Source organism: Sceloporus occidentalis, unplaced genomic scaffold, assembly GCF_023333645.1.
Source record: "Sceloporus occidentalis isolate IW3139 unplaced genomic scaffold, rSceOcc1.0.p SCAF_6, whole genome shotgun sequence".
Classification (NCBI taxonomy): Eukaryota; Metazoa; Chordata; class Lepidosauria; order Squamata; family Phrynosomatidae; genus Sceloporus; species Sceloporus occidentalis.
The window spans coordinates 81,048,045-81,075,382 of record NW_028316986.1 but is presented as its reverse complement, the minus strand read 5'-3'; the positions used below and the strand labels follow the sequence as shown (position 1 = coordinate 81,075,382).

General features: G+C 39.5%; 1 protein-coding gene across 1 annotated transcript in view; it reads left to right on the top strand.

Annotated features, from left to right (window-relative positions):
• The window catches only part of ESR1 (estrogen receptor 1), a 266,364-nt gene that overhangs the window by 70,535 nt on the left and 168,491 nt on the right, over positions 1–27,338 (top strand). Inside the window, exon 3 of the mRNA XM_089530178.1 lies at positions 20,014–20,518. Coding sequence (XP_089386304.1) covers positions 20,014–20,518 — 505 coding nt within the window. The remainder of the gene's footprint in view (positions 1–20,013; positions 20,519–27,338) is intronic.

The following is a 27,338-nucleotide window of genomic DNA, read 5'->3' as shown; positions in this document are numbered from 1 at the left end:
GCAAGGATGTACTTGTGTGAAAAGAGCTGCACTAGAGGAATTAGCCATCCTTGTTGGGTTACCATGCTACCCCACCAGCTTATTTTAAATCGCTCAGTTATGCCACCATTTCCTGATGCCTTTTTGGACAAATGCCAGTATATAAACAGACTTATTAGTTGATTGACTAAAATGTATCTATCTGTCTATCTATCTATCTATCATCTATCTATCTATCTATCTATCTATCTATCTATCTATCTATTTATCTAATCTTAGGATCTTAGACTAGTGTACATATAAAATCAATTAAATCATTTAAAAGAATTTAAATGAAAAAAAATCCCATAAACAATTTAAATAGACTAGAATGATATTAAGCAATTCAAGAGACTAAAACAGCTTTTAAAAATTAAAACAGTTTAACATATTTCACATTTGAGAATAAAACCTTAAATAAAAAGTAATGGTAGTAAGAAAGTGCTATAGGGGGGCCTGATGCTGAATATTAAGAAAATGAAAATAATGACCACAGAGGAACTACAAGAATTCATCCTAAATTATGACAAACTACAAATAGTTGAAGGATTCCCATACCTTGGATCAAACATTGATCAGAACAGGAACTGCAGTCATGAAATCAGAAGAAGACTAGGTCTGGGAAGGGCAGCTGTGAATTAACTAGACAAGATCCTAAAACACAAAAATAACAAACTCAACATGAAGGTTAGGATCATCCAAACCATTGCATTTCCCATTACCATGTATGGATGTGAGAGCTGGACAGTGAAGAAAGCCAGTAGAAAGAAAATCAAATAATTTGAGATATGATGCTGGAGAAGAGTGCTGAGGATGGCCAAATGGTCAAAGAAATGGGTCTTTGACCAGATCAAGCCTGAACTCTCCCTGGAATCCAGGATGGCTAAATTGAGACTGTTGTACTTTGGCCACATCAGGTTAAAGCATGACTCATTAGAAATGATGATGCTAAGAAAAATGGAAAGCAGTAGAAAGAAAGACCATACACCAAATCGTTAAACCCAAATCAGAGAAGTTATGGGTCTTAGCCTGCAGGACCTGGGCAGAGTGGTAGAGGAAAAGAGGACTTGGAGATGTCTCATTTACAAGGTTGCCTGAGTCAAGGCTGATTCAAGGACAATGAACACACCACCACCACCATCATCATCATCGCTGGTCAGAATCCTATTGGATAGTTACAAATGCATATCTGAGAATATTTGTTTCCAGCCCTCTTCTGCCACCAATGTGTGGTATGGCAATCAGAAGCAGGACCCCTGTTGCAACTTCTTGTTGCACCAGAGATCAGTGGCAGGAGAGAGATAAACTGGATGAGGGCAAACAAATTGAAGCTTAATCCAGATAAAACAGAGGTGCCCCTGATCAGTGAAAAGGCAGACCAGGGGATCCCCATTCAACCTGTGAGAATGTTGTTGCACCCCCCTTGAAGACACAGGTTCACAGTTTGGGTGTACTCCTGGATTCAGCTTTGAACCTGGAAGTCCAGGTTTCTGCAGTGGCTAGGTGTGTTTTTGCACATTTAAAGCTTGTGCCCCAATTGAGCCAGTTCCTAGAGATGTATCTGGCCACAGTGCTATATGAATGAATGAATGAATGAAGGTTTATTTATATACCGCCGTTCCAATGATCACGGCGGTTAACAATAATAACAAAACAATAACAATACATTATATAACATAGGAACCCCCCAAGATAAAACCATACAACATCATAAAAGCCATCATTCATTCCTAACTTAAGACCAATAAAAACATCAATAAAACCCCCTAGCTAAAACACGATCAAACATCATTACAGGAGCAGATAATTCAGGACATGGTAGGGAAAGCTTGCCGAAACAAATGGGTCTTCAAATTCTTCTTAAAGGACTCAAGGGAGAGGGCTGAGCGGAGCTCGATAGGGAGAGAGTTCCAGGACTGCGGGGCAGCGACTGAAAAAGCCCTCTGCGCTGTTATTACCAATCTCGTCACAGGAACTCGCAGAAGTTGTCTCCCTCCTGACCTGAGAGTGCGGGGCGGATTATATGGGGAGAGGCGGTCCTCCAAGTACTCTGGGCCCAAGCCATTTAGGGCTTTATAGGTCGCGACCAACACCTTGTATTGTATATACCTTAGTTACATGTCATTTGGACTACTGTAACATGTCAGCAAACTGGCCAGTGCAGCACAGGGCCATGGGGGAAGCGGGGGAAAGGGGCATGTATGGGGGACCTCTATGATTGTGCTGTGCCAATGTGTCACTAGGAGCACCAATGTGCTATATGGGCAATTGATCACATGTGTGATTGAGTAGCCAGTCTCAAATGGGCTGGCAGGTGGGCGAGACGAGAGTGGTGCATCTGTGTGCTTGTGTGCATGTGTTTGAGGTGAAAATAATGCTACAGCATAGCTTGTACCCACAAATTGTACCCCATTTTGGTGGGTCCCTCCTTGCAGATGATGGAGATGGACTACTCGTCACTGTTCAGCCCATTGTAGGAGTTGTGGTGTGGTCAGTGGGTTCTTCCTGTGAGTGGGGAGACCCTAGAATTGTTTCCAGGCATAATTGAAAGGGCTGTTTATGATATAACCATATAAAGCTTTGTATGGCTAAAGTCCAGGTTAACTGGCAGACCGTAACTCCCTGTATGAGCCTGCCTGGGTCATGAGATCATCAGGAGAAGTCCTTCTCTTGGTCCCACCATGACAAGCATAATTGGTGGGAATACACAAGACAGTCTTCTCAGTGGCTGTTCCTGGACTCTGGAACTCCCTTCCCAGGGTGGGCAAAATGGCTCCCTCCTTGTTTTCCTTCTATTGGCAGTTTAAAACCTTTTTTATTTCAACAGGATTTTTAAAACAGAACATTTCTAAAGAACAGGCTAGGGGGTGTTATATTGCTTTTTCTGAACTGTTTTAAGAACTTTTTATCTTCTAAAAATTGCATTTTATTCTTTCAACTGAGGTTTGAACTATTTTTATTCACATTACTGTGAATAATGTCATTATCTTTTACTGTCCATGTTTGCATGCTTTTAATGGTACTGTTCTTTTAAATTGTGAGCCAGTTTGACTCCCAATTTTTTTGGGAGGGGGTTGGGAACAGCAGGATACAGATAAGTATACCGACAACAGCAGCAGCATCTTGCTGTGCCCTAGTTGCCAGTGGAACAAACCTCTACTGCTTGTTGTGGCTGGTGGCTGTTAAATGAGGTTTGGATAGTTATGCATTAGTAACTACTTCTGGGATGTAGGTTCTTTGTCTGCTGTCTGTACATATGTTCTGATGTTGGAGGTGGAGAAGACTTCACATATGCATGGAGACATCCCTGGATCCCCAAATCGTGCATAAGCTATGGTCTATGATAGAAAGAAGCCTCCATATCTGTCTCAGATATTCACACTAACCTGGATAGTGAGAGCCTTGTTGCCTGGGTGCAGGGCAAAATGCTATTCTGAAGCTTCATCCAAGGTGCTTCCCCCCTGTATGTGAACAATGTATGAAGGGAAGTCATGGAAAGTCAAAAGGAGATGTAACACATGATTTACAACTCACACTTTTGCCTCTCCCTTAAAAAAAGTAATAGGAAACCAAAGTGGATGTGAAGGACAAGTTTTGCCCCTGTGGACTTTTATTAGGCAGCACTGCCCCTCATTTAGCAACAAATGTGCTGAACATTGCAAGTGGGACCTCAGCTGTCACAGCGGCAGCCTCTGAAGCCCCGATGCATTGCCTGAAGGAAGAGGCCCCTCCCTCCTCAACTGTCATCTCGGCCTCAGAGGGAGCCATCAGGCAGACCCAGCAACATCAGGGACTGCCTGAAGGACGAGACTTCTCCCTCCTTTAACTGTCACATTGTATTTTGTATTATATTGCAATTTTTTACTGTACACCGCTATGATCATTGCGGAATAGCGGTCTATAAATAAAATGTATTATTATTATTATTATTATTATTATTATTATTACTTCTCATAGTGATTTATAAGGCTACTGCCTCCAGGGCCTACTGAAGTGTTTTGACTGACAGTTTCAAGGCATTTTACTTCAGTTTTTCCCTCTGGTGGGAGGTTCAGAAGGCACAAAAAAGGCCCCGGGACTGGCATGAAATCCATAGGTCTCATGTCTTCAAGTCCTTCTTTAAAACAAGGGTTTCCAGATCCTCCTCCTCTGCTTCTCAAGGTGACAGAGAGGAATCTCGGTGAGAGAAAAAGTGGAAGTGTGTGTATATACTTTATTTGTTAGACTAGGGCTTTTGCCAAAATGCAGAATTAATGCAATTTGATACGCTTTAACTGCCATGTTCTAATACGATGGAATCCTGCGATTTGTAGTTTGTTGTGAAACAAACCAAGAGAGAAGATTAAATAACTCTCAAAACTACAAATCCGAGAATTCAATAGTATTGAGCTGTGGCAGTTAAAGCAGATGCAGCCGTGCTGTGTGTACTGAGATACCATACTCTGTACATACTCTGTAAACATTAAAGTATCAGGCTTAATAGTATCACCAGGGCCACCCCCATGACATCGCAAGGTGTTGTCCCCAGGCCTTAGGTTTTAGCCCTGAGTCTCAGAGCCTGGGATTGTCCTGACCTGGAGACCTCATTTAAAATGTGCAAATTAATAATGAATAGAGAGGTGAAAATGTGAAAATATGATCAAATAGACTGTAGAATACTATTTAGGTGTTGGCCATGTTGCATTTGGATAACTTCTCTGTGAATCCTATGAGGCCTCTAACTCATGGTGTCCCTCCATCTGCCCCTTGGCTTCAAAAGTTCCCCCGAGCCTCATATTACTGAGGACCCCTGATTTTTTTACCTTTTAGTCTTAAAAAGAAGTTTCTTTGTTTCCCTGAAGCCAAAATATGAAACAATTATAAAACATATTGCCCTGTAAATAAAATGAAAAGAGCCAAAACCTTTAAAGAAAACATAACTCTCTCTCTCCACCCCCCCCCCAGTTGTCCCAATGATTATTTATTTAAAGTATTTCTGTATTGCCTCCCAACCCACAAGGGATCCCAAAGCGATGAACAAATAAAAAACAATTAAAATAATACAAAGATAAAAATATATTTAAAACACATTAAAATACTCTTTAAAAAGAATAAAAGCAATCTAAAAACATGTGAAATCGAAGGCTTTCATGGTGGGCATCCATAGTTTTCTGTGGGTTTTCTGGGCTATGTGGCTGCATTCTGGAAGGATTGATTCCTGACAGATTTCAGACTTCAGATTTCTCTGAAGATGCCAGCAACAGATGCTGGCAAAACGTCAGAAAGAAAATCTTCTAGAACATGGCAACATAGCCCGAAAAACCCACAAAAAAAACATGGATTCCGGAAATGAAAGCCTTCAACTTCACATTGATTCCTGACATTTCACCTGCATCTGTGACTGACATGTTCAGAAGGTGGTGACATAAAGATGCCAGCCACATAGTCCAGAAAAACCACAAAAACACTCTAAAAACATTGGAATCCAATTGTAAATCTGTTAAAACAGCCATTTCTAACACTGAGTGTCATGAGGAATAACACTGTTTTGTCTCCCTCCTGGAAACTTAAAAGAGATAGCTTCAGCCTAATGTTGGGTAGGGTGTTCCACAATCAAGGCACTGCCATGGAGAAAGCCCTGTCACGTGACTGACCAACTTAACTTCATGAGATGTTGGGACATGCTAAGTTCACTGAACCAGTACAGCCTATTTTACAGCACTCAAATACCATAGATTTTTTGTGTATGCTCTGTGTCCCACCACATGTTGTGTATTATTCTAAACCTTTCAAGCAGTCCTGCAGCATGCTATACCACAGGGCTCTTACCGCCTGTTTGAAATTCTCATTATCATAGGATCTAAACCTTTCTCACACGTCTAGCAAAACTTTGCCTACTGTTGTCATTGCTGTTGTTGATATGTTCCATCAAGAAAGCCTTGACTTACAGTGACACTTTGGCATGTTACAGACCGCCCATTTGGGGCGGCCTGTATCCGGCCCTTTCCCCGCCGGATTGGGACCTCAGCTGTCACAGCGGCAGCCTCTGAAGCCCCGATGCACTGCTTTCCAGGCCACGGGGAAGCGGCGAAAGGCCGCTTCCCTGTGGCCTGGAAAGGGGTGTCCTTGGGGCTTCATGCCCCAAGGACACCCGACGGCAGTGAGGAGAAGAAGAAAGGCCATATAAAGGCTGCGCCAGTGATGCAAATCCTAGAAGGAGCTTTCTGGGGCTGTGAAAAAGGTGTCCCAGCTGCCCTTGCGTGGCGCAAGGACGTCACGTCCGCGCCACCCTGTTTGGAGGCGGCACGTATGTGACGTCCTAATGGCAGCGCCCATCTAGAATGGGCACCACCATTTTGTACGTACTGTGTACGTACTAGGGTTGGGGGCGTCTGGAAGAGACGCCCCCGGGCAACCCTAGTACGTACACGGTACGTACGTTAGGCGCGTGTGTAACGCGCCTATGATTAAGAAACCTGAGAAAGAATCTGTTATTAATTGCTCTCTCAAGTTTGGCAAACTCAGGGCTGTGGTTCCTTGACTCGCTTCATCTGTAATGTGGTCTTCATCTTTTCCTACAGCCTTCAACTTGGCATAGCATTACTGTCTTTTCCAGGAAATCATGCTGTATATAATGTGTCGGATGTACAAATGCTGCAATTGGCTTCTAAATAAAATCCAGGTTTGATTTTCCATGAGAGTAATTTACTGTATGTGTGTATGTGTGTGGGGAGGGGGGGCATCTGAACTGTCTGGCTTTCACATCAATACATGGAAATTAGAAATAATATGGTAAGGATAAGTCTGACTCTGGTATTCAATGACATAGCTTCACATTTGAGGATCATATCTTGTTCCTTCATAACTGCCCTTTCAAATCTTAGAAGAATATCACATGGGATATTCTTACCATGTGTAAATTATCAGGAATCATCAGAAATCTGCATTCACACCCCTGCATGCTTCTCCTAGGAGTAAATCATCATGGAGATGTTGGTGCTTGCTTATCCCATCAGTAAAGCGTTCTTGGAGCTGCCATTTGGCAATAACGGGATCTTCTATTATTGCCAAATAACAGCTCCAAGAATGCTTTACTGACAGGACAAGAGAGCGCCGATGCCTCCATGACAATTTACCCACAGGAAAAACAGTGGGCTATGAACACAGATCGCTGGTTTCCTATGATTTCTGACGATTACCTGACAATTTACACATGGTAAGTGAGGTGTGTGATATTCTCCTTAGTCTTATGCTTTCTTAACTACAGTCTCCATTTTGAGGAATAACTGAGCCAAAGTTTAGAAAATTTTTAATAATTTTGATTTCACCTAATTTAAAGTTATGTAAATCTTCTGTGGTCATTATTTTTATTTTCTTAATATTCAGCTGAACCGTGCTTTTGCACTTTCTTCCTTACCTTTCTTTTGTAATTATTCCAGTATTTTTGTGATATTTTGCTAATAGAGTGGTATCATTTGCATATCTTATTGATGTTACTTCCTCCTATTTTCTCCACTCCATCCTCTGAGTCAAATCCTACTTTCCACATAATGCTTTCTGCATATCAATTAACTATCTAGGGTGATAAAATGTATCCTTCTATGGCCCCCATGCCAATTATAAAGCATTCTGTTTCTTGGATTCTGTCCTATTAGTGGCCTCTTTTTCATATTGTGGGAAATGTATTAGGACAATGAAGAACTTTGGCACTCTCATTTCTCTTAGAGTGAACCATTCCTTTTCATGATCTACAATCAAATACTTCGCTATGATCTGTAAAGCAGGGACTGATTTTCTTCTGCAATTCTTTGGTGTGCTTTATTAGCTACTGTTTCATTGCAATATGATCTCTAGTGCCTCTTCTTTCTCTGAATTTAGTTTGGACTTTTGACATTACTTCTTGCATAGATAGTGAAAGTCTTTGTTGTAAAATGTTGAGCATCACTTTGCTTGCATGAGAGATTACATGAACAGTGCAATCATTATGACAATCCCTGGTGTCCTGTTTCTTTGGGATTGGAATGCATATTGAATGTTTCCAATCTGCAGACTACTATTTTGTTTTCCATATTTGTTGGCAGATTTCTGTTAGAATTTGGGTGGATTCCATCTCTAAAGCTTGAAAGGAACTCTATAGCTTGATGTCTGTTCCTGGTGTGTTACCTCCACATGCTTTGAGAATAGCTTCCATTTCAGTTTCTAAAATTGTAGCTTCATTGTCAAAAGATTCCTTTTTGAAGGAATCTGTGATACTTTCATCTTCTCTGTGAATTGCTTCTATTGCCTCTTTGCCTTGTCCTGATCAAATAATATGTTCCCTGGTTAGCCATTTAGGAATAGGCATGGAAAGGATGTTAAAAATATTTTTTTGAAAATGTAAAATACTGTGTTTCTTGAATGTTGAGAACCCTGATGAGAATACTGGATTTAGAATAATCTTCACAATTTGAGACCTATCTGTATAAAATCAGCACACGGAAAAATAGAATTTTCTTCAGAGAGAGATTATTTTACATGGCAGAATATGTTTTCTGTGCAGAAAAAGATGCTTTCTGTACAAAAACCCACATGTGAATTTTGGGCAGAGTAAGTTCCCTACAATAGTATTTCCCCCATTTGACAGCATTTTTGACAGAAAAAAAAATATTTTCTGACAATTTATATTTTATGTGCAGGAAAAGCTTTTTTGCACCCAAAACTGAATAGGATAGAATAAGTCCCAAAATGGGACGTACTCTGTCAGTGAGACAGAATAAATCCCAAACTGTGAATAGTCATTCAAAAATGAAGTTTTTGAAGGCTTTTGTGCAAGAAGAAAAAAAACTGCTGAAATTACTCATTGTTTAGTTTGAAAATGAAATTAACAAAGACTTACTTCCCTATTCACCATTCTCATTCGTTATTTAAATTACCTTCAATTTCTTGAATCTTATAGAAGATATCTCTTGTTTTTCCTTTTTAGTTGTTTTCTTCTATTTACAGTGATCAATACAATATTTGCAGCGATGAGTACAATATTTCGCTTTGCCCTTACACACAATCATTGAACAGTTGCATTCCAGATTCTGTTCTTTTACTTTTGTTTTTCATCTGTCCTTAACCTTTTGAAGAGGTTAATCAGTCATTTAGGATTTTCTTTTCTTTCAGCTGCTGATATTGGCTGCATCTGCACTGCAGAAATAATCCATATTTACATTGCTTTAACAGCCATGGCTCAATGCTATGGAATCATGGACACTGTAATTTTGTGAGACATTTAGCCTTCTCTGTCAGAGAGCTCTGGTGCCACAGCAAACTACAAATCCCAAAATTCCATAGCATGGAGCAGGGGATGTTAAAGCAGTGTTAAACCATAATTTCTGTAGTGAAGATGTAGCCGTTGTCTTTTTACATTTCTCCCTGAGTTTGGTCCACAGTTTGTCTGGTTCACTGTGTGTTAGGGGCAGTAGTACAAATGTGTTTTTCACATGATCTTTAATTTCTTCAGGGATGATCATATTTTGGCACAATTTAATGTTCTTGAGCTTTAATCTAATTTTGATATTAGCAGTTCATGATCTGTGCCATAATTCATTTTTTTACCAGAGAATGCATCTTCTCTGTCTTATGCTTTCAATTAGGTAATCTATTTGATTTCTTATCATGTCCATGTATACAGTCATCTATAAAGATGCTTAAAGAACTGGTTTGTGACAAACAAGCTGTTGGCTTGACAAAATTCAGTAAGATGGTATCATGCTTGATTTCATGATCATAGGCCAAGTGCTCCTATAATCTCTGTGTTTTCTACTTTTGCATTCCAGTCCCCTATGATGATCAATTATCTTGTTTTGGAGTCTGATAAATTCCTTCCTAGATGCTGGAGTTAGAATTTATTTATTTAGTAAAAAAATGTCTGTCTGCTCTATATAAAAAGATGTCAGGATGGTATACAAGTACAATTACAAAGACATAGCCTTGTTAGTCAGGAAAATCAGTATGGAAAAGGATCATTTAGTCTCAAAGGTGTTACAATATTCATTTGCAAATAAAATGACAGTAAACAAATTAAAACAATTTAAAACAATAAGAATAAATAGACTAAAACATATTAAATTCACAACTTCAAAACAGTTTTATAAGATTAGAACTATTTAAAAGCCACAGTGGTCTGTAAACAGCAGGGACAGAACTGTTACATTAAGACACTGAATATTATCGCACAGCATTATGATAACGTTCTGGGAACCTGATGAGAACGGAACACAGCAAACTTTACTGGTTCCTGTCAAGGTTCCTGTCGAGTTCCCATGCTCAAAGTGTTCCAACAGTGTTCCAGGGTGAGAACGGTAAGGAACAGTTCTCAGCCAGCTGGAAAGTTTCTGTACCGGTCCAGGAGAAGTTATGCGGTAATCGTATCTGTTCTATCCTTTCCGTCAGTCCTTGTGTCCTAATTGGCTGAGACAATTTCCTCCTCTGCAGTCCTAGAGCGTCAAATGTTCTTCAGGGCATTACGCGGCACCATTTTTTTTTAAAAAAAGGAAAACATCAGCATGTTAACATGTCAGATTTTTCCTCCTCAAAGCCAAAATGGTTTTCCCAAACATCATATTTTAGCAAATGTATAAATTTGAATTCTTTTGTAATTGTTATGGTGGTATATATGTGTCTGTGTGTCTGTGTATCTGTGTGTGTGCATGTGTATGTGTGTGTTTGAGGACACACACACATATGTATATACACACACGTGTGTGGTATATATATATATATATATATATATATATATCTGTATGTGTACATATTTACACACACACACATATTTAATCAATATTGATGCATACATTTGTATTATAAAATATATAGATATATACATATGTGTTGTGTTCACAGATGCATATGTATGTGTATATATGTGTTTATATATATGTGTGTGTGTGTGTATATATATATACATATATATATATATATACACACACAGAGAGAGGCATATGTGTGTGTGGGTATGTATGTATACAGATATATCTCTCTGTGTGTGTGTATTGTTATGGAGATACACATATATGTATGCACATATGCTTATGTGTGTGTATTGTTATGGAGATAAATGTACAGATATATATATATATACACACAGAGAGAGACGTGTGTGTGTGTATGTAAAAAGATATATCAGTGTGTCGAAACAGCAAATAAAGCAAGTGTCTTTAGTTCATTGAAAAAACAAATGCAGCAGGCAAAAATTCATGAAAATTTAAACAATATTTTTTTAATGTGAAACAGTAAAAGTATCATAAATATTCATAAAAATAACGTTGTTGGATGCCATCTTAAAACCCCACACCGGAAGTTGTCTGAGGTAAAATGATGATATAGTGATGACATTACGTCCCAGCTAAAGAAATACGCATGCACCACAGCAGCACGATATGAGAACGCAGTTGGCAAAAGTACCCATTCAAAGGGGATACTGTATGATAAAATGTGTTCCTGTTATGTTATCATCCCGTTATTACTTCTCAAAAAGACGGCCGCCCGACTGAGCAGGTAGGCCGTGTTGCCGCTGGAGCGGCGACGCAGGCTCGATGGAGTGCCCCAGCATGCTTTGCTGGGACGTGCTTGCTGGCGATTGGTTGCTGGGGAGGGAAAGGGAGGTACTTCCACTTCTGAAAGGCTGCTCTAGGGGGCAGTTAGTCCCTCTCTATGGTTGCCTCGGTCCTCCAGGGCGACCGATTGGTTCGGCTGCTCTGGGGGCAGGGCGACTCCCTTCCCAGCAACCCCCTGGGCATGGCCTATTTAGGCCCAGTTGCCCAGTGCACGGTGTGCAGAGCCAAGCTGAGAGGAGCAGGAGGCAAGCACAGAGGGCTTTGCCCTGGCTCTTGGCCCGGGTCCGGGCTGATTTGGAAGCTAAGATGGCGAGGGAACCAGTGCCCAGCTCCTCGGATTCGTCCAGTTCCAGTTCATCTTCTTCTTCGTCAAATGATGAAAGGGGGCTTGGAGCGTTGTCATCGGCTGATCGGCGCAAGGAACGGAAGAGGAAAAGGAAGGCCAAGAGGAGATGGCAAATGGCCCGTTTTGCGGGGTCCGAGCAACCTGCAGTTGCAGGTGGACCTCGACCTAATGTTCCATGCGGGAGGGATGGTTTTTGGGTTGATCATACCTTGGTTCCTGGCCTGCCTCGCTGGGCCATCATGAGGCGTGCCTGGCGTCCAGGACTCCAGGGTGTGTGGGTAGATCCACAGATGAATGATTTACCCATTTGTGCTCCAGGTGAGCGCCCTCCGGGAGCTCACTTATCTAGCAAGGTTAGAAAGCTCATTCTTCGGGGATGCTACGTGGATGTCTTCACCCTCCTCCAGCCTAAGGGCAAGGAGGCTATTGCTGTTACTTCGATGAAGAAGGCCAAGAAGGAGCCCAAGGTTGCACCGGCTGAGCACACCTTTGCTAACTGGTTGGAGGGCTTCACCATCTTTAAAGTGGTAGTCTCTATGGCCTTCCCTGAGCGAGCGTGGCATTTAGATGGCCATTTGCTTAATGTTCTCAGGGCCAAGGCTTTTGTGGGAGACACAGTGGCTATCGCCTACGATGCGGCATTCAGGCAGCATGCTTCGCAGAATTCCAGGGAGCGTTGGGACCTGCTCCACAATGAAATTTGGCTGCTGGAAGTAGGCACTCGGGCTGCGCCACGAGCACTGTCCCAACTTTCATCTCAATTTGCTGATAAGGGTCTGTTGTGCTGGAATTTTAATGTTGGCAAGTGCATACGCACCCAGTGCAAGTTCGATCACCTTTGTGCCTTTTGTAGAGGTTCACAGGTTGTCTTGTCCTGATGCTCCTTCCTCATCGCAGTTTTCTCGGGCCAGGCGTCTTGCCTCTCCTATTAATCCTGGAGTTGGGCTTGCTTCCAAATAGCTGCCATTGGGAGCTTTCTATTTGACCCTGCTCTGGGTTTGCAATGTCAGTTAATTCCTTGTATTTCCCTTACTTCATGGGAATGGTTTCCATGTTTTCCGTTGCTGCTTGTGTTGTTAAGATTGCAGCTTATTATTGTTTGCTAATTTCTATTTCTCAGTTGTGACACGCTAAAGGTTTGGACAATCGGCACCAGCGTTTTGCCATCAATTCGCTGCCTTGGACGCGAGTGGAGCATGCTGTTTCCTTTTAATATGTCCTTTTGGACAGGATTGCAGGCCGGCTTGGCAGCTTCCTCTTGGACTCCTGCTTTGTGCGCTTTGTGTTGGTAGAGTTGGCGGCAGGCGTTACTGTGTAACTGCCTTTTGTGGTGGCAGCAGAGGGTCTGGATCTGGTGGTCATGGTCTATATGGTTGCATAGCACTGTATCGGGAGTCCCTATGAGACACGGGAGCGATGAGGACATGTGTTGTGGCCATAACGTGACACCGCTTCCCGGTGACTAGGGGATTTAATTTGAATGCAATTACTAGATTGCATGGATATGAGAGGGCGTTCCATCAGCCCCTAGCTCATCCTGATATCTTGCTGATATATGACTGGCCAGTGTCTTACAACAGCGGGTTGTACAATGATCCAGACCTCATGCTTTTGGCCAACCCTACCTTTTGGCTGCTGGTTTTGCGTGAATAAAGTTGTGACCTTTCCTCCACATATGGCTCATGTCTTATTGTGGCGCTGCCCTCCCAGGCAATGTGATGAGTCCTGTTCCCAGATCGTTCTGCCACGCAACGTTTTCGGAACTCAGTGGGAATGTTACAGGTTCTGATGCGATAAAGTTCACTGACTCTGATGATTGCAAGGTATACTCAACCAGTTGAAGTGGAAGAGCTAAGGACAAATATTCAAGCTACAAGAACTTTCAGCTTCATTTTGAGTTGTTTCATCTAATGTAAAAGATCTTAGAAGTGGTTTACCTTTTACACAGTGCTAACAAGTGTTAGCTAAAATACCATTGCCATTTTCCATAAGAGATTCTTCCTCAGGGGCTGTTCACACAGCCAAAAGGCTTGGGTTCCCCTTGGCCTTGCATCATCTTATTTGGATGATGCAAGCCATTAGTCCCAGGGTAGGGGTGGCTCAGGATCTAGCCTGATCCTGGCTCAAAGTGGCAGATCATTGAGAAAAATGATGTCACTAATTCTGTTTAGTTCTTCATGGCAGATAGTCAGATTTGTTTAGTGCAAGTGATCCTGACTATTGGGCATATCCCTTGGATGCACTCCTTAACTTTAAGCATGTCAGGAAGGCTCAGAATTATAAAGGCAGGCGTCTTAGACTTTATGCAAACTCTATTAAGAGTCTAGACAACTAATAGGGAGACTCACCTCTGTCTGAAGCAGAGACACCAAAATGAGATTCAACCATCCTCTTCTTCATCTGCATCAGCCAATGGATAATTCCAATAGTGCGAATGGCACTGAAACTCAAGAAGAAAAACTACTGGGCAGTAACAGTAGTGTGAGGTGACACTGGGGTGCTGAGAAAATGGGCCAGGATAGCTGGACTTGGCCCATGCTATCCCGGTGTGGGTCCCAAACCAGATCAGTACCAGGGGTGATGTGGGGATGCCCACCTGTCCCTGCACCACAGAATCACTACCACTACACTCCCATTACCTTACTCCACCATTACCACTAGTGAGAAGAGCTAAGTTGCTGCATCTGATGTGAAAATTGGGCACCTGGCTGCAGCCAGGTGGCCAGTCACCCATTTCCATGTCAGACACAGTGATGAGAGTCTTCTCACTAGCAGCAATGGCAGAGTAAGGTAGAGAGAATGCAATACCATCTGATCTGCCACTTTTTGTCACGGCATTTCCACGAAGCTCACAGCAAACAGCAAGTTATTTTGACCAACCTTAAGGCCCCTTTGATTTAGCTAACACCTTTCATTTCCTCCTTTCAGTTACCTTTTGTACCACTAGGATGCATATCACAAATGGACCTCACTGTTTCCTCTCAGGAGGCAAATAGTATAGTGGCAGTGGTTTTAACTGAGAAAAGGGTTAGGTTAGCTTGATTCAATTGCTTAGATGCCTGTTTCTAAAGAAAAATTTGAGTAGTTTTATAATAGCTAAAATAAGAAATACAAACTATAGCATAATATAAAATACACCTCCAAGAAGAACAGACCATCATAGGCAATTAGCATGATAGTGTTATCTAAAAACTGGCAAAACTCACCCCATCAAATGCATGGAAGTAGAAGAATGTCTTAATTCTCAATAATGGCTTATTAATGGCTTGATTTTTTCCCCAAAAGGGTTTTTAAAAATGTCATAACCAAACAGCCCTTTTAACGGCCCTATTTGTTATCATCCTCTAAGCCTCTTTTGGAGGACATCCTCAGCTATTGATTTTCGGGTAGAGACAGGTTAATGATGGAAGAGCTATACCACTAAGCCTTTACATATTAAAACCTGCACTTTGAATTGGGCCAAGAAATATACTGGCAGCCAGCCTAGTCAGACTCAAATAGATGTTCTATGATCAGACTTTTTGGTTCCTATCATCAGTCTGGTGACTGTACATGGTACCTTCTGTACTGTCTGAACTGTTTTGAAAGGTAACCTCACATATAGCATGTTGTAGTAATCTACCTTCGAAAATATGTTCAAGAACATAGACTACTGAAGTCAGGTCATACCTGTCTAGATATGGATGTAGCTTGGCCAACTTCAGACGCTGGTGGTAGACACTCCGTACTACAGAGGACACCTTAGTGGGTTAAACTGTATGTTCCTCTGTGCAACATTCCCTCCATGAATGAGGTCACTGTGTCCCATCTAATTTGGACCTTGGTTAATCTTTTATTAAGTGAAGAGCAGCAAACAAACAGCATTTGGCAATATTGGTTTGCAAGTTGCTGGAGTCCAGAAATGGCACAGCAGTGTATGTGGCAGATAAAGGTTCACAGAGAGTTTCAGATGCTATTGTCATGGGGATAGCATCATATGCCCTTGAATGAGGAGTGTGATACTTAAGACAATCTGAAAGCTCACTTTGTGTCATCCTGCACTTGTTTTATTATTATTTTTCTGTTGTGATGTTTCATATTATTTTACCCACACTTTCCCCCTCTTCTGTCAATTCCCATCCCTCTGTTGAATATTGCAATGGTTATGTTGAAGCTTTGAGTATGGACCACCAATGAAACCACACCATAGTCCACTGTCATGTTTAAGTTCTTTAGCTTGTGTTAATGCTAATCCTTAGTGCACTCTTACTTTTAATACTAAGTAAAGAGTACTTTCTCAAGTGCCTCAGCAGCTGTTGCACTAATGATAGCCATTATGCCCCATGCATATAAAAATTAATGTCAGGAGGGAATAATAACTATGTTGCTGTTTTATCAAACAGATCATACATGCTGCTCTTCTCATGTGTCCCTTCAGGGCATAAGCCCTACCCAAAGCCTGGATAACACAGGAATTGGAGCTGGGATAGTGATGATGATGGGAAGGTGTAGACAGGGGAATTTTTTTTTAGCTCTGTCTCCTCCTGCCTGGCTGCCCTATGATAGCAACATCCAGGATTTTTAGGGGCATGTTAGTATCTTTGGTCCATCATAGCCATTTCTCTCTATGACTAAAATTTCTAGACTTATACATGAGTATATATTATATTATATTATATTATATTATATTATATTATATTATATTATAATATTATATTATATTCCTGGTTACGGTTTTGCTCCCACAATTATATGAACAACCAGTACTCATGTGGCATTTTAACTATTCATTACACTAGAGTTTGGAATCAAGTGATAATAACAAATTGAAATGTCTCACCCAACAGATTCAAATTCAAGTTTAGGTCTTCCTTAAACAAAGAAAAAGAACATTTGTTTCAATGCTTTCTCTTGCCATCACTGTGGTTGCATCATTTCCTTCCTTTCAAATTTTATCTGTCTAGTAGATGGGAGTCAGATGCAAAGTGGATGAGGCTCCAGGAAACCCGTTTCCCAACATTTTAACATATTGCAGGTTTCTTGGGAACCACACACACACTAGGCTCCTTATAGCTAGAATGCTGCTGTTGCAGGATTCTGTATGCCAAGCAGGGGTGGGTGGAGGAAATTCAAGTCCAGAGAGAGAAAAATACTGAAGGCTGTTGAGTTAAGGAGAATTTTACTTTCATTGCTCTATTGGTGATGTCATTAGGAGTGTAATGGGGCCTGAATTTTGGAATGTGCTCCGAAATAAACTGATTTGGGGGAAAGAACGCATATTAGCCTAATTAATTCTTACGTGTGCAAACAAGGATGGTTCAACTAGTTTCAACACATTTGCACTCAGGTTGTCTGACACATAGAGGGAATAGCCATAGTATGATGTTGGTGCTTTGCTATTTTCAGAATTCCTGGCATATCAGGTTCAAATGTCAGTCTGAAGCCTAGTTTTTAATATTTATCCCTGTCACATGCACTTTGAAATTACTTGCTAGACTTATTTGGGACTCCTGTTCTGCAAATACGATCATGTGGTGCAGTTGCATGCTTTAATTTTGATTACGTGGTCTAATTTGTGAGAGGTTTATATGAAAGGGTTTGGGGCTTCATCTGGATGAAAACCTTTATTGTGTGTTTCTTCCATGGCATCAATGAGATTTCTGATTTGGATTGGTCTCATTTAGAGTTTACATTTCCCCTTAAGTTCATTTTACTGTACCTGCATTCATAAATGTACTGATCATGGTGGAGGTATTCTAATATGCTCAAGGAATGATGAAATTACATTTGTGTGCTATCTATACCTGCTGTTGTAGCATTTTGTTTCCAACATCAAAATAAATAAATAAAAATAAAGTATAGAAGTCATATAAAATTCTTATTGTTTTGATCTTGACCTCCTTTAGTTAGTATTCAGTATGAAAAATAAATTGATTATCTAATTGACTTGTAATTGTGCAAGCATTAGACAGCCTATAATGTATAGTTTTCATGAAGCAATGCTGCGGATATTCTAATTTGCTGTTGCATGAAAACTGTAAAGACATGGACAGAGGCTCATACTTTCACTTGCCTCAGAGGCATACACTTCTAGTTCTACCTTCCTATACTCAGGTATGTTCGTTCTTTCTTTCTTTCTTTCTTTCTTTCTTTCTTTCTTTCTTTCTTTCTTGACTTGTTTAAACAACCAATACTGCAATTTGAAGTATACCATCTAAAAGTCATGCTAGTTGGAGCAGGTTGAAAGCTAGATAAATAGATCTAGACTTAAGAGATTCAAGATAGTTGTTGCCGTAATATTTTTCAGATCAGATTGCTCTGTTATATCTATTAATGAAAAGATATCAATATGCCCTATGTTACGTTACTTATACTACAAGCTTCCATAAAATATGTAGTTTTGTTTTATAACATATAACATTTTTGTTCTTTGCAACAAATGCATCTCATTTAAAAGTGCACCATGTTATAAACAAGTGTCAAATCCTAAAACATTTTAGCATAGTCGGTAATAAAGTTTTTACAAGCTTTTTCTGATTAAAAATACATTTCTATGTACATATATTGTTGAATTAGTATCTAGAGAACTTGTTAGAAATGTACATGTTAAATATATGACTTTTTAAAAAAAAAAAACAAAATCAGACCATCTGATTTAATATAATTCCTGCATGGAAATTCATTAATGCTGACACTTGGTTTATCTAGAACCCTGTATGTTTTAATATTAGGAAAAGACAGGATTTTTTTTTAAATCAGTGGAGTCATAGAGAGTTATAGATCTAGGCATGGGAAAAATTTTAAAGGCATATTTGGGGCTGCCATTGGGTTATTGTTTCTCTGCAGAAAAAAATATGAAAGTGACGAAAATAATTATATTAGCTTTTTTTAAAAAAATGGCATATGTGTTTTATTATGATTGACAAGGTGTTGTAAAATAGCATTCAATGAAAACATTTAAACAAGGTAGTGTATTGGTTATTGAAAGAAATTGCTGAATATGAAAGAAAGGCAGTGCAAGTGGAAAAACACATTTTTGATTTGTCTGAGATTTAACGATTGTTTTAAAATTTATCTCATTGATATTTTTGAAGCCTTTTTTTTTGACACACTGATCTCTAAACTTAAGGTTCCACATGAGTAGAAAAAAAAAGAGGAAGACACTTTCAAGTTACATGTATTTGTTCTTTGTTCTTTTTTATCCACTTAACATACTGTTGAATATCCTGAGGTTTGAGCAGTACCGTGCTTTCTAGTTCACTCTATGCATTTTATTAGATTTTGAAATGCAAAGTAAAGACACATGTTGATTAGCACAATAGCAGGACAACGGCAGGTTTAACTTATCCTTTAAAAACAAAACAAAAGTGTTTTGTGCTGCAGCTAAATACCATGAATCATGATAATTGCAGCAAGTATGTTTCCGTGCCTTTTCTCCTACATAGATACAGAACACCCTTTGATTTCTGCAAAGTGGAATTTGACTGTCCGTAGCTGGCTGCACACACGGCAAGTGTGCCCACACAAACACACACTCTGCTATGCCCTATCTCAATTACACTGTAGTCCTGCCCAGGGTCATTACAGTGTACACATTACATATTTCTAGCAAACATAAAGATGAACAAAACAGGGAGTATAGATAAGAAAAGATAAATTGGAGCCTGGTAGGGTTATACAATGTGAATGGACTCTCGGCTAGTGTTCTTTGTTTTCTAAAAGACCCTTACCACTTGCTCTCTCTTGGTTGTCTTTGACCATCAGAGCAACGTCCAATGGGGGGGGGGGGGGAATACTAGAATAATGAAAGAATTATTTGGTATATATCCAGAACTAATTGTTTCTGAAGTGATGTTTAAAGCAATGTCAGTGGAAAGCAAGAGTATCTGGCCTAATGCCAGCACCTTTGTAAAGCATATTAGCTCAGATGAGAAGCACTTAAAGTTAGAGAGAGGGAGGGAGGGAGAGGCTGTGTTCCTTCAGCATACGCTGTGCTTGGATGTACTCTCCTCCTTTGCTGGGACTAGCCGGATGCATGTATAGCTGGATAACTTGGTTCAAAAACATGTCTTTTTCTGTGCTTTACTTCAGTTTCTGCTCCTTTTTCAGGTGGATTGCCAGCTACTGACTGCTCTTGTACCTCTAAACCAAGGCATGCTACGTGTTCACTGCCAATGACGATGACCATGACCCTTCACACAAAAAACCCTGGTGTTGCTTTAATGCACCAGATACAAGGCAATGAACTAGAGCCTGTGAACAGACCTCAGATGAAGATTCCTCTGGAACGGCCGATCAGCGAAATGTATGTGGACAGCAGCAAGACTGGGGTTTTCAACTACCCAGAAGGGGCTGCTTATGATTTTTCAACTGCCTCTCCGGTATATAGTTCAACCAGCCTCAGTTATGCCCCAACAACAGAATCGTTTGCGTCTAGCAACTTAGGAGGATTTCATTCTTTGAATAATGTCCCTCCAAGTCCAGTAGTGTTTTTACAGACAGCACCACAGCTTTCCCCTTTTATTCATCACCACAACCAGCAAGTACCTTACTACCTTGAGAATGAATCAAACAGCTTTGCTATGCGAGAAGCTGCTTCAACAGCTTTCTACAGGTAAATCATTCTGTTGATTTATTGGAAATATTATAGCATGAAAATTAAAGCAAGGACAGGGGGAGATGTAGTGAAATTTGTGTCTGTCACTGTGTGGGAATGCCACAGGACCGTTGAGTCACCACTGACTAATTAGACTAAGTGACAGTGTGGTGTAAATCAAAATGTCTGTTGTGACTATTGGGTAATTGCTTCTGCATATGTGAGAAATGAAATGCACATGAAAAACAAGTCAGGTTGTCAACAGTGATGTGCCCTGGAGAAAAAACAGAAACAGAAGCCTAAAATAGTGAGCTGCAAAATGAACAAGGTAGAAATGCCAAAAAACCAAGCACTCACAAGTGAAAATGAAAATCTGGGATTCTAATGAGAAAGATTTTTTGTCAACGTTCTCAGTCTAGTCTGTACTTGCTAGATTTTCATATGCTCAAACAGGTAATTTATAGCCAGAAGTATTTTTCCTCTCCATCTCTCCCTTTATGTTGCACTGATTTACTTTTATATCACACATTCAGAAATTTAATGGCCCACCTTTCGACACAGTTGTAATCAACGCTATAGTTGTAAAGAAGCCTTTATTGAGTGCACAGAAGGTCTTGGAATGAAAATAAAATACTTGTAAGGATATTCACCCACACACAGAGTATGCTTTTATAAGCAGTAAATTTTCAAATGTAGTTTCTCTGTAACTGGTCTTGGTATTCTTACAGAGAAATCTAAGTCCTGATAACATTTAAAAAATCCTTTTGGGGCATAAGGGGAAGTAGTATACATCAGAAATTTAACAGGCCTGTAGCTGTAAAGAAATTTTAGAACTCTTTGAAACATGGAATATGGCTGGTACTACAGTGACAGAGGTCATAAAAAGCATAAAATACAAAACATAGTTTAACTCTCTCTTCAAATGTATACGTTCTAGTGCTAGTTTTATACAATTAAAACATTGAGAAAGAGGCATGTATAGTGAGAATAGAATTTAGGATTAAACTACATGCTGCATTAAATAGGAACAGTGAATCTGCCCTACACTCTATTCATCTTAAATAAGCATGCAAGGCTTTGATCTAGATTGGGAACGCTGTACTTACGTGAGAGGAGATTTAACACTTTTACATAGTTATCCTGAAATCACCCCTCTTTTGCTTGTGAGTTAAAAAAAATCTCCACTGGTGATCATTAGGCTCTGTAGAAGCAACTTTGCATTGAATAAATTTATTACAGTCAGTGACCAATGTACATAGAAGCGACTGTGAAATCAACATGGACAGACACAGGGAAACTTCAGGAGAAATACATGAAAATATACCTTTTCATTACAGTAAATAGTATTTCAATTTTTTTTTTGTTTTGTATTTGTGATAACAGTTTTAATCAGTTCCAGTAAAACAGGCAACATACTTTTCTAGAATACTTTGCTGGTTAAAATAATCATATGATAATCGATATTTTGCTTCTCACTGTCAGTTCCTAGCAATCACAGGATATCTGTTAGTTTGCTGCTGTGCACAACTAGCAGACAGAAAGATGTCATGTTTCTACTACTTGTAGGTTTTTTTTTAAAAAAATTATACATACACTTCAGACCCTAACAATATTTAACTTGAACCTAGGAAAGAATTCCAGTTATAAACCATTTTAAAACTTGCTATTAAAAGTTCCAGTGTGCCTAGTTCTTACCATAGAAACCAAAAGTGTCCCACAATGTTTTAATACTCATTTTGTATTATATTTCATTGTATATAAAAGGGATAGCAGTTCTTTCTCCAAAAGTTCTGAATTAAATTACAAAAAACACAGGTGTATGATTTTTACACCTGTTTTATATAAACAAAAGAAACTGGAGGAAAAGAAATATATACTGATGTAGCAGTATAACCTGACTTTCTGAATACTTTATTGTTATGGGAATGGTAAGGGTTGAAAAAAGGAAATGTACTAGAGGATGAGATGCTGTTGAGTGTATTTTACTTGATCAGAAAAAAACCCAATAATATCTTGGAAGTTTCTTTTCTCCTGAACTGGAAAAGAACAGCATTACATACAGCAGCATAAGAAATGGCTGTTGATTAAATACCATGTATTGCCATCTAATTTTTGTGACTCAGTACAAGGGGATAAAGTATTGTTTATTTTCTACATACACTGTTGTTTCCAACAATCTTAAAGAATGAGGGCTTGATTTCTCTTGTGTTCTGAGTTAGGCCCAATACCTATCATTCCATTCGAAAAACCATTTTTATAGAAGTGGGTGTTCTGCTGAATGACTTTTCTAAAAATTGGCTGCAGAATTACTGCTCAGCCTTCAGACAATTGGCATAGATAATGATCACCCAACTTCTATTACTTTTGACAATTTAAAGGAGCCTGAAGGACTAGTATAATTTGAATTCTTTAACTTCAGCAGGTCTGGATGGGAGACCAAGTCAAATACTTGATTTTCTACGCTCTGCTTTTATAGTTTATGGTCCAGTGGAATATTTCGGTGTTTCATTATTGCATTAGATTATTGTACTACGCTGGATTTCCAACAATAGTCAAAATTGCATAATATAGATATTGACATAAAAATATACTTCTTTCACTTTACACTTGTTTAAGGATTAATGAAACACTGTTTACATGACCAGTATCTTTAGAATCCAAAAGGTTTTTCAGGCATTTCATACTCTTTCTGAAAAATTATTAAAACATCAAAACATTTTTTAAAAAAATTAATTTAAAAGAGTACCTCTATTTATCTGGCATGATGTCTATTTTTATTAATTTCTGCTAGATATTACAGTTGCAATAATCTCTATTTGATATTATATAAAGTCAATGTGAATTATATAAAGTCAATGTGAATTTTAAATTACAGCATTGCAATTTTAATAGTTGTGTAGTGTAGTCCTATGCACACTTACACAAAAACTCTGATGAATTAAATGGCACTTTCTCTTAAGTTCCACATTGAATCATGGAGTTGCAAGAGACCATCCCCCTGCCATATATACAGTCAGCTCTTCTTATCAATGGATTTTCTATCCATGGATTCAAGCATACATGTCTTGAAAATACTTTAAAAATATACAAATTCCCATAGGCAAACCTTGATTTTGTTCTTTTATATAAGGGACACCATTTTACTATGCCATTATATTTAATGGGACTTCAGCATCCATGGATTTTGGGATCCATGGGGGGTCCTGGAACCAAACCCCAATGGATACCAAGGGCCCACCATATAACCAAAGCACTCCTGACAGATGGCCATCTGTTCTCTGACTTTAAGTTTCTTCCTAGTCTTATTAGTCCATTAGTTATATCTGTTCTTTACTCATTTTCAGCCATACAGTTTCAACAGTCCTGCATTATTATTATTATTATTATTATTATTATTATTTAAAAAGAGGTTTTTCTTGTGATATTGTTAGCTGGTTATTCAAGGACATGAACAGAAATTTTGTAGAACATGGGATAAAACTGTATGTGAGCACAATTTGTGTTTGTAGTACGTGCGGCTTTACTCCTCTGTGTATTTTCTTTGTGTATTTTCATTAGCATCACTTTCAGTGGGCTACTTTGCAGGGATGGCATAAGCCACAGCACCACAGCCAGTCTTGCCTCCTGAAATATGAAGGCTTTGACACCAAAACTAAGACCTTTTATGCAAAATTACATCCCAATGTGTTCATATTATCCTTGCATTTCTAGGGGTCCAAAGCTTGTAAACATTTGCAACAGCAGCACCGTTAATCCAGAACAAGCAGCATTCATCTCAGCTGGGTACTGGTCTAGGAAGACCCTTTTTCACATATGTAGAGAGAATGCAAGTCTTACAGCCAAACTCTCAATAAGAGTAGTCACTGAAACCCCCTTACTAAGAAGTGGAATGTGTGTCTATCACTGTACATTATAAGAAACAAATTCCCTTCCTCATAAATACCTTTGTTAGGAAACTGAGAGTGCACCTATATGTTAGAGGTCTGAGAGTGCATCTGGAATTATTACAGTCCAGAAATAAGATGAAATGAAGGAAAGCTACAAGAAGTCATCGTGGTGGGAAAATATCAAGAAGAGATCACAGAAATGCCAATTTGCTGGAAAAGTCAGAGTGACTGTAGAAATAATGTAGTTTGATGCCACTTTAACTGCCATGGCTTCATCCTACAGGATCTTGTAAAAGTATGAATCCCAGGATTCCATAGGATGGCACTACTTAAAGTGGCCTCAAACTGCATTATTTCTACAGTGTAGATGCATCTTGACTTTTTCAACAAACCAACATTTCTGTGATCTCTTCTTTATATTTCCCCATCACAATGACTTCTTGTAGATTTCTTTCATTTCCACTTTTTTCTGGAACCTAATAATTACAGATTGCTTTCTCAAAAGTGAGTTCCTTTATTTTTATTTATTTAATTAATTTCTATCCTACCTTTCTCTCGGTACGTGATCCAAGGAGTCTCACAATTGGAGTTAAAACAAAATACAGTTAAATAGTAGATAAGATAAAATCATATTAAAAACATTAATTTAGATAAGTTTTAGAAAGGTTATCAAAAATAATAATTATGGCCCGGTACATACTGCTGAAAAATGGCCATGTGCCAGCAGCCTATTTCCCTCTGGAAGGAAGCCGCAGCCGCCAAACAGCACAGCTTCCCTCCGGAGTAAAAAGAACCCGGTATTTCCAGGTTCTTTCTACGGTGCTGAAGTGACATTGTGAGTGTGCCAGTGGTGCACTCATGACATAAACAACACATGGCGCTGTGTGGATGCTGTGCGGTGCTTACGTCACAATGGCGGCGTCCGTGTACATGGGATGCCACCATTAGTATGCCGCCACTCTGTATTAGGGTTAGGGACCATGCGGTTGGTGCGTGGTCCCTAACCCTAAAATCGGTGCCAGCATGGCGCATTTGGGCAGTCTGTACTGCACCAATGATACAAAGACAAATACAAATGTAATGCACCACTATTAAAATACCTTCTACAACAGACGGTTATCACATGAAGTCCTGGGTAAATATTATTACAATAGAACTTCCTACCTAATAACCAGGAGTGCAGTTAACTGTATTTCATCAGAAATTCCAGTAATTTCAGTTCAATCAATTAAGATTTACTTCTGAGCAAGAATTCCTGGGATTGTAGCCTCGTGTGCTAAAATTTAACAGGTGAATGTTTGTATAGTTACAATCTTATTTATTCCAACAACTCTGAAAGGAATTTATTATTTCTGTGGTGTGCATGAAACTTGAAGCTGAGACATTGTCACTTGCCCTGGACATTTTAAGCAGTCCAAGAACTCATGCACTCAGCTGGCTGGGCCCTGCATCCAGGCACTGATTCATGCTGCAGTTAATGAAGGTTCTCTTTCCTGATTCCATTGGGCTGCCTTAAATTGGTTCTTTACAACTTGCAATTCTATCCTTGTTGTCAAGATAATTGGCAAGGGTAATATTAATCAGGAGAGATTATTCTTAAAATTTGCCTTTTTATTTTATTTTTAGAAACTGCTCTATTGAATTTGGCTCATACCTCCCGCAAAAGGAGAGTAGCCTATCTTCTACAAGGGTGAGGTTTTTCTCCCTTGGCTGCACATTTTGAATGAAAGTGGAAAAAAAGGAATAAGCAACTGAGTCATTTCAAGTTGATCCAGATAATGTTCTTTCGTGATAATGATTGGATTGTCCCTCTCTTCCAATACTTATTGGTGCCATTATAGCTCATAAAGACTGGGGATTAATGTTATTTCTTTTGTCAGAACATTACTGTTGTAAAATGAGAGAGCTTTGTTGACACATGCAACAAGCAAACTCTACCTTTCTGTAACTTTCTATTGATCCTAAGAGCCACTGCTTTTTTTCCCCATGCCTTGCTGTTCAGTCCATTGAATTGCCTCATCATCTCCTCTGCATTGCTGCCAGCATTTGTGGCTGTTTGCCTGGCTCTTCCTCACTTGCTAGCATCTGTCCTTCCATCTTTCCTTCACTTTCCTTGATTCTTTTCCAAACATGATAGGTATCATGGTGAGATTAAGCAAAGCTTTTCTTCACTGCTGCTGAAGCAGAAACTGCTGAAAGCTCACACATGGCTGAGGGCAGTCTCGACAGAAGTCATTACTTCATTATCATCTCTTTGTAAAAGCTTTGCAAAAAAAAACTTTGCAAAAAGAAGTTTGTTAAAACATTTTTTTGAGGTTTAAACCAAGAAAAACAGATAGATTTCATCTACCCTGGAGGAGAGCTTTGAGTGATTGGCTCTTGTCTGGCTTTGGATCCTTGTGTATTCAATAATGTTTTTCATGCTGAATTAAGCTCGACACCTCATTTTTCTGATTTTACAGCTATACAGTAGGCACTGGGGTTTGTTACAGCAAATAGCTCAGAATTTCACCCAGTTTGATTTTGATAAGGATTCATACACACACATCTTCATAAATTCTACATAAAAGTAGAAAGAATCTTAAGATATAAAATGGTTGCATGTAGGAAAAAGTAAAATTGACAGATCTAATCCTCCTTGATGAAAATGTTGAATAGCACTGGGCCCAGGCCAGAACCCTGTGGGACCCCACTAGTCACTTCTCTCCAAGATGAAGAGGAGTCATTACTGAGCACCCTTTGGGTTTGGCTGGACAACCAATTACAAATCCATGTAACAGTTACGTTAACTAATTACTAATCCACCTAACAGTTGACCAGTGATGGCAAACCTTTTAGAGAACAAGCGTCCAAACTCAGTGGTGTTCCCGCACCGGGTGTCACCTGGAGGCGGTGAGGGTGGGACTTCTGGGGGTGAGATGTCTGCCTTCTGGAGGTGGGACTTCTGGGGG